Source organism: Castor canadensis, chromosome 11 (assembly GCF_047511655.1).
Source record: "Castor canadensis chromosome 11, mCasCan1.hap1v2, whole genome shotgun sequence".
Taxonomy (NCBI): Eukaryota; Metazoa; Chordata; class Mammalia; order Rodentia; family Castoridae; genus Castor; species Castor canadensis.
The window spans coordinates 20,544,909-20,552,850 of NC_133396.1; the positions used below are offsets into that span (position 1 = coordinate 20,544,909).

A 7,942-nucleotide genomic window follows, 5' to 3' on the forward strand; every position below is an offset into this window, starting at 1 on the left:
TTTTCCATTTCTTGATTTTTTTTTAATTTATGAGGAGCCTCAAAAAACAGGAGTGGCCTTGGCAGAGGAGGGAAGCTGAAGTTCCTAAGTACAGTATGGCAATTCTCCTGCCTCAGTTTCCCCCACCTCCATCCAGTGTGCATGAAAATGTGTGCGCGCGTGCATGGGGGGTCTGGGGCTGAGTTGTGGCCCTCCAGTTGCTTCTTCATTGTGGAATTCAGAGCCAGCATGAGTCCCAAGAGTTCCTTTGTGACTAGTCAGCACTGTGACCCTGGGTGGTGACTCAGGAAGAGGCCTGGACCCAAGCTATGCCCAGGGAAGAGATAATGGCTGCTGTGTACTCTCCTGCCCCCTTCAGCCTGAGTCAGATCCTGCAGCGACAATGTGGTCAATCCAGGGAGAGATCAGACAGGCTCTGGGTAGAGTCCTGCAGGATGTCGAAGTCTGCCACTGGGAAGGGAACTCGGGACCACTTTTTAGCATGGATCCGTCCTTCAGGGGTCTGTAGAAGCATGCTGCGGACTTTAAGTGCTGGCAGGTTCACTGACTTGTAGATCATCTGCAGACCCCAGACCTGGGGGTGGGACAGAGAAGGTAGGATCTGTGGCTCTGCCGTCAGACTTTCTCTCAAGTTGGAATTCCCTGAATACCAGGCCTTCATTTCCCACCCAATACTGAGTGTTAGCACCTCCATCACAGCATCGGTTCCCTTAGACAGGGGCTGGACTTCCTCCTCAGACTAGGGGATCCTGGGGCAGGGTTGGGCCCCTATTCCTAGTGGGTGCTCAGGCTGCACCTTTTCCAACAGAATGAGGGCTCTGAAGACTGGGGCTAAGGGTTGTGGGGCCTGGGACATGGCCCACAACTTACCTCTCCACAGTTCCTGCAGCTAATGGCACCCCCAGGCCTCCAGTCCTTGAAGACTCTGTCGATGACCACGGGCTCCCGGGAGATGGTGTAGTAGATCCTGAAGGGGAATGAGGGTGGCCGCAACTCTCATTGACTCCCTCACCTTAGACTCACCCCTCTACCCCCACCCAAGCTGGCTGAGCCTTGGTGCTTCCTGTCCATCAAGAGGCCCAGCTTCCCAGAGCCAAGAAATCTAGTCTTCAGTAAGTTCTCCTTGTGCTGCTGCCTCCATCCAGTCCCTTCTGCCCAAGTTCAGGCCTCAGTATCACCCAGCTGGATGATTTCAACAGTCTCCTAAATGATCTCTCTCCTCCATCTTTACTCCTAGTCCCAACCCATCTTTCCACCAACTGCTAGAGTGAGTGGTCTAAAAATGTAAATGTCTCCTAGATAAGGCTGAACTTTCAGGCCTGACTTTCAACATCCTCCATGGGCTGGACTATCTTTTTTGAATCTTGTCACTCACAGTCCCTCCACTCAGGCCAACTGGAATTATCCCCCTCTCACTGTGTTTCATCACTCCTACCTATGCTCTTTTCATTTCTCCATGCTCAAACCCAGCCATCCTTCCAGACCTAGTCAAATGCTCTCTCCACAAATAAGGGAACCTGTATGAAGGTACTTGGCACCAGTGGCCTGATGCATGGCAAGTGCTTAATGGTTACTTAATGAATGGTGGGTATTGGGGCAAAGTTATCCTCTAGGAGACAGAGGGTGGGGGATGGGATGGTTCAGGAAGAGCCAATTTGTTTGTTTCATTTCTATACCCACTTACTATGTTACCCAGGCTGGCCTTCAACTCCTAGGCTCAATCAATCCTCCTGTCTCAGCCTCCTGAATAACTGGGACTACAGGCTCATAGTACCTCATCCAGCCAGCCAGCCTCTTTTGATATCCTCTGAGTAGGTAGGATCAGGGAGCCAAGTTTTTGGCCACTCAGCATTTGACATCCTGAGTTCCAGTTCTTGCTCAATCACATAGTGGCTGTGGGAACTTGAGCAAGTGAATTAGCCTCTGAGCCTCTATTTCTTCACTGGTAAAGTGGGGACAGGGATAAAGCCTGTCTAACCAAACTACTGTGAGAATATAAATGCATACTTATAAGAATGCACTTTAACTCTCCAACCCCTCAAAGCCTGGTCTGGAGAGCAGAGATTAGAAGCCTCCCTCACACACCTCCCTCCTTCTCATCCTAACAGTCCTCCCACAGGTCTCACAAGAAGTTGGGGTTCACGTTGACATGGTGGGTGCCCTCCACCTTCCGCAGGTCACTCCCATGGCCCACAGCCACCATACAGTTGATACAGAGTAGTTGCACGTGCTCTGCTGGGAACCGCTGCCGCTGATTCTCCCGCTTGACTGCCCGGGCTGCCCGCTTGACCAGTGCTGCCCGCTGCAGATCCTGGATCTGGGATGAGGGGACACCTGGACATGGCTAGGGTCCAAGAGACCTGACCCTAGGATAACTGCCAGGGAAACAGAGGGCTCCCAAAGACCTTAGATCATTTGTACCCAGACTTTCCTTAATTGGGAGATTTTTCAAAGCTCCCTGGAGAAGAGTATGATGGAGGGGAAAAGAATGGGAGGGGGCAAGCCTTTGTGTCAAATCTTTGTCCCCTTTTTGGGGGTTTCATACAAAGTCAATCCTTTGGATCTGCCATGGGACATGATTAATAATAATGCTGGACAACAGGAGTAAACAAGACCACCCTGGACAAGGCTGGATGACAGTGACCTGGACTCAGAGGAACTGATACAAGTCCTAGTTCTGGACATACCTTGTTGCATGTATCTTTGTGTCTCCTCTGCCTGGTTGCAGAAGTGTTCTCACAGACACAAAGTATCAGTGGTGAGGATAAAAGTCTAGGACAGGCCTGTTCTCAAGGCCATTTGGAAACCAGCACTGCCTTCTCTGGCAGTCCAGTCCCTTATGTCCTCTACTCCCTCCCCCACCCCCAACATAGAGAGAGTGCATGTAGTTACAATCAGAGACCTGCCCAGTTGACCTCCCTCAGCCCCACCCCTCCTGGTAGGCTGTGGAAGCTGCGCTCAGACCTTGGCCTGGTACTCAGCCGGGTCCATCCTCTGCACAGCAGCCACTGCCTGCTCCATCAGAGCCTCCAGGGCCTCGTTGGTCAGCTCCCGACGCAGCTCCCGACTGCCCTCTGTTGCCACAAATGAGTACACACTCTGGCCTGCCCGAGCACGGCCCCTTGCCTGGGGAGGATGAAAGAGAGGGAGGCCCGAGTGGGGCTGGGGTTCACACAGGATCCTTCAAGGACCGTTGCTGAGGGTAGGGGTGTGGGGGGGCGGCAGTTGAAGTACCTGGACCATAGCGATTTCGTTGGTCAGGAGCCCAAAGCGCACCACCACACTGCACTGAGCAATGTCCAGCCCCTCCTCTGCCACACTTGTGGCCACCAGAAGGTTCAGTGAGCCCCCCCGGAATTTCTGGATCACTTCTTGCTGATCTCTCTGTTGGAGGGTGCAGGAAGGAATAAGAGGCTGGGGATTTGGGCCCATTTACCTGCCAGAGCAGCCTCTCTTGGTACAGCCTTTTTTACTATCTTGGCCCATCTCTCTAATAACCTAGAGTCTTCCACCTTTGCCCTCAACAATCCCTATCTCCCCTAGGGACACCTGAGTCCCCTGCCTTTTACCCTAGGAACTCCTACAGGCCCTGTTCTTCTCTCACAAGGGACCCCAAATCCCTGATCCTCTGCCCTGAGGAATTCCATTACCCGACTCTCCCCACATACCCTCAAGGCATTGCCCTCTGCTCTACTACCAGATATCTCAGTGTTTGCCCAACTCGCTGTCCTTCTGCCTGGGTATATTCAATGCCCCTTTCTCTCAGGGTTTTCCTGCCCCAATGACTCTGTGCTGAGAACCTTTCTCCCCTACAGAACACCCCAACCCCTGTATCTTTCCCCAAAGCCCACACCTGGGTCATGTGGGTGCTCTGGCTGCTGTTGCCAGCCCCAATCAGCACCTGGGCCCTGATGCCCACTCTCTGAAGGCCAGGCTGCTGCTGGAGCCAGAGCAGGAGGGAGCGAGCACTCTGGCGTGTCTGGGTGAAGATGATGCCCCGGGGGTTATCTGGGCTCCCAAACTGCTCCAGCAAGATCTGTTCCAGCATCTCCAGTTTTGGGTTCTCAGGACCATGAGTCGCCAAGCGGGTCAGCGTATTCTCCTTGTCTGAGAAGAGTCCCGAAACAGAGGTGTAGGTTTAGGCCTGGGATGGGTAGGGAACTGGGGAGGGATGCTTACAGGAATAGGATTGCAGGAGGCAGGAGGGGAAGACAGCTGTTAGTACTCCAGAGATATACTTAAGAACACCTTTGCTGTGCCCACTCTCAAAGCAGGCCTTCTGAGGGGTGGTCAGTATAGAATCTTTCACTTACATACCTCAGACCAGCACCTCTCCTGATTCAACTACCAGGATGACCATTGAACTTTTCATGTTGACCTCTGCTACCAGAGGTCTCTTGACCCCAGCCTGTGTTGAGTGAGGCTTCTAGCCTTGAATTTCACCCTCTTCTAGCTTCATTTTCCCAGTCTAAAGGAACCACACACCCCAGATTTTCAGGGACCACTCCAATGGTTTTTAAAATATATTTGACAAATATATATTTGTCAATAACATGAATTAGGTTTTGCAACCGTGCAAACCTTCAAAAATGAGAAAATAAACCTATCATACCCATAACCTTGGATTTTGGTTAGAAAAATAGGATTCCAGAACTCCTGCTGTCCATGTTGGTGCCTGTGCCCTGACTGGCCTCTGAGCCCTCACCTAGTTCTGATCCCGCTGTGCCTCACCATCAAACAGTGCCAGCAGCCAGCGCTCAGCACGCAGGATCTGGGTTTTAGTGATGCGCTCCCTATTGTAGAAATCCTGCAACGTGGCCAGGGCGTCCAGGGCACGGACAGTGTCATGGATGAGCAGGGCATCATTATAGCGTCGCAGGTGCAGCGCGTACACCCGCCGCTCCTGGAGCCCCGCCTCAGCCGCTGTAGGTCAGGGAGGACTCAAGGTTAATCAGGGGGACCCCACTCAGGCTCCGCCCCATAAAATGTAGATCCCCTCCAATCTGGACTCCATACATGTGGATAATCTCCGCCCATAAACCATAAAGGCTCAGCCCAGGAAGGCCCTGCCCACTCCCGCAAACTTGCCCTCCACCCCAGTGGCTCCTCTCACCATCCTTGCTCATCTCCACCACCTGTTGCTCATACATCTGCGTCCCAAAGTCCCGGTTCAACTCAGGCATCTCCAGGTGGTCGTGGATGTGGCTCATGAGCTTCTTCAGCAAGTCCCCAAATGGGTCCTGGGCAAGAAGAGTGAAGGTGTGAGGGAGTTTCCATCCACAGTGGAGGAATGGGACCTCCAGCTGTTTATCCAAGAGGAGAGAGCTCCAGAGGAAGGCTGGCTATGCTGGAGGAGGGGGCAGGTTCCTATACCCACTTTCTAATGTCTTACCCACTCTGTGCCCTTGCTCTCTGGCCTGGGCACCAGGATATCTAGTCCTTGTCCAGTCCTGTCATCACAGACACCAGCTATGTCACCACCAAAGCAGAAAACTTGAGACAGCCTCAGCACAAAGTGTCCCAGTGTCATGGTTTGCAGAGCACCCCACAGCATGCCAGGGGATTTGGCAGATGTTTGCAGGCTGTGGGCATGGACTGTATCTGCCCCATTGCATAGAAAGGAGAAATGGAAGCTCAGCGGTATAAGCAAGGGCCCTGAAGTCACAGAACTAGTGAAGGTGGAATCAGTGCCCAAGCCTAGTTTCCCAACTTCCCACCACACCTGATTCCTGCCCACACACACACCTGGCTGCGCTTTTGACAGAGATCATACTGCTTGTAGGGCTTTGGATTATGCTCTTGCAGCTGGGGGCGGTACTTCTCAGGTGACATGATGCGCCATGTATCCAAGTTGGCACAGAGCTGGAGGCAACAGAAAGGGCTTCACTGGAAAGGGGAGAGGTTTGTAGGGAAAGAGGGCAGAATTTGGAGGCAAGATGGGTCCTAGCTGAGGACAGGAGAGCCTGAAGCAGGACCAGGTAGGGATTCATTGCTTCAACAAATAAATATTGCATTGCTAAGATTCTAGGCACTGGAGATACAGAGGAACTTAGGTTAGAGTTGAGGAGATGGTTAATAAACCAGTAAAGAATAATAAGATGAGGTAGTAATGAATGAACTCTGAAAAGACAAACTGATAGAGAGCAGAAGGTACAATTAGGGAAGACTGAGAAGATCTGACAGTAAAGCTGTCCAGTGAATGACAAGAAGAAATCAGATGGGGGAATTTCAAGGGGAAGGCTATTTCAGGCACAAGGACTAGTAAATGCAAAGGTCCTGAGATGAAAATAAGGGCTGTATGTCCAAGATACAGGAAAAGATCAGTGCAGCTATAGAATGAGTGAAAGGGACAATGTGGGAAATGAGATTGGAGAGGTAGGCAGGGGCTAGATCTACATGTGGAATTTTGTAAGCCAAAAGTCAGCTTATTCTAAGTGCCACAAGAAGCCATTAGAGACTGAACCTTGGGTGAAGAAGGGGCCTAGACCCTGCCAGAGAGAGCCTGGCTGGGGTTGGTAGGGATGGGGTATAGGCAGGGTAAGTAGGGAGGTCCCTTCTTGGTAGGTCTGGTGATGGGAGGGCCACAGGGGTCAAGCTGACCTGCAGGATGTGATCAATGGCCCCATCAAGCTTGGAGGCCCCGCCAGTGCCTGGGGAAGCTGTAAGACCCAGCACCTGGGGTAAGGGCCATGTCCTCTGCAGTTTATGCTCTAGGTAGCGGCTCAGGATAACATTGTAGATGGTGTCCTTGTGTGTATGGTGACACTCATCCACCACGATCAGGGAGAAGGCTGAGGAAGATAGGGGAAAGCTGTAACCTGCATTTGCACAGCCTTTCCTCCCATCAGCTTAGGTCCATGCAGTCCCCACACACATCTAAGAACTTCTTCCCTTCCTAACTTGCACCTGGGTCCCAGAGAAGGAGTCAAGTAGGAGTGATTTATCTTCAATTTACAGATTAGTAAACTGAGGTTCAGCTGTGGAAACAGACTTGCCCAAGATCCTCCACTATAGCCAGGTTTGCTTCTACTAGTGTACCTGGAGTTTGGCAAATAGGGACCTCTCACTCTTGCAAGAACTCTCAACCCCCTTACTAGAGAATACCTCAGGTGTTTACCTTTCCCCTTGCCCACAGCCCTCACCTGTGAGTTCCACGTGCTCTTCCACCTCAGTGCTGGTCAATGCTGTCCGCAGCAGCTCAGCTGTGCAGATGAGCAGGTGGTGGTGTTGGACCATGTGGCCAAAGCCAGCCCGTGGCCCCATGTCCCCACTTAGGGTTGTCATGGCCCAGTGTCCGCCCAACATGCGGCTGAACTCCTCACGATGCTGGGCCACCAGATGCACCTGGGGGTGGAGAATGAGATAGAAAGGAAGCTGGATCAAGGTTGGGAGGCAGTGGGGAGGAGGTAAGGTGGCCCTCAGGACATGTCTGGGTCCTGGGTAGGGGTGAAAAGACAGGTGAGCTTAGAGGCCATAGCAGCTCTGGAGGTCTGGAGGGGACCAAGAAGTGCCCGAAGAGCTGAGACTGTTGCAGAAAGGGCACACTACTCACCCTGTTTACCAGTACCACCACCTTGGCTCCATCCACAGTTTCTAAGTGCCTCTTGGCCACGTACGCAGCGGCTCGGGTCTTCCCGGCTCCCGTGGGGAGCCATAAGATGACATTCTTGCCCTCCAGGGCAGGCATAATCACCTCCCACTGGTAAGGTCGAAGCTCCATTCTAGAATGGCAGGGGGCTCAGAACTGGTCTGGCACAGAGTCCTCCCTTTACCCGGGACGCCAACACATTTGCAGGAGGTAGGGCAGGGGAGCCTCAAGACCCACCTGGAATCTGCTCTGGACAAGAGGGGAGGCAAGAGCAACAGGCCACACCTCACCCCTGCTAGCTTTAGTCTCAGGTCTGGGGCTCTGAGAAGCACAGTTTGGCAGCTGAGGAGGGAA

At 52.6% G+C, this 7,942-nt stretch overlaps 1 protein-coding gene across 1 annotated transcript; it reads right to left on the reverse strand.

The window, feature by feature from the left end:
* Positions 1 to 7,935, reverse strand: Dhx58 (DExH-box helicase 58). Its single transcript, XM_020178494.2, has 13 exons — positions 7,826 to 7,935; positions 7,553 to 7,721; positions 7,143 to 7,344; positions 6,601 to 6,791; positions 5,746 to 5,862; positions 5,114 to 5,240; positions 4,732 to 4,923; positions 3,854 to 4,107; positions 3,235 to 3,384; positions 2,965 to 3,126; positions 2,127 to 2,317; positions 871 to 967; positions 1 to 574 (listed from the first exon to the last, which is right to left on the reverse strand). The coding sequence occupies exons 2-13, from the start codon at positions 7,718 to 7,720 to the stop codon at positions 389 to 391; spliced, it is 2,037 nt and encodes a 678-aa protein (XP_020034083.2). The 5' UTR covers position 7,721; positions 7,826 to 7,935; the 3' UTR covers positions 1 to 388.
* Between the last annotated feature and the right edge of the window lie 7 nt (positions 7,936 to 7,942).

Coding starts and splice junctions, on each gene's coding strand:
- Dhx58 (XM_020178494.2), bottom strand. CDS start 7,720: ATGGAGCTTCGACCTTACCAGTGGGAGGTGATTATGCCTGCCCTGGAG. Junction 4,108..4,731: donor GCTGCTGGCACTGTTTGATG/GTGAGGCACAGC, acceptor GACTCTTCTCAG/ACAAGGAGAATACGCTGACC. Junction 968..2,126: donor AACGTGAACCCCAACTTCTT/GTGAGACCTGTG, acceptor ATTCCCCTTCAG/GATCTACTACACCATCTCCC.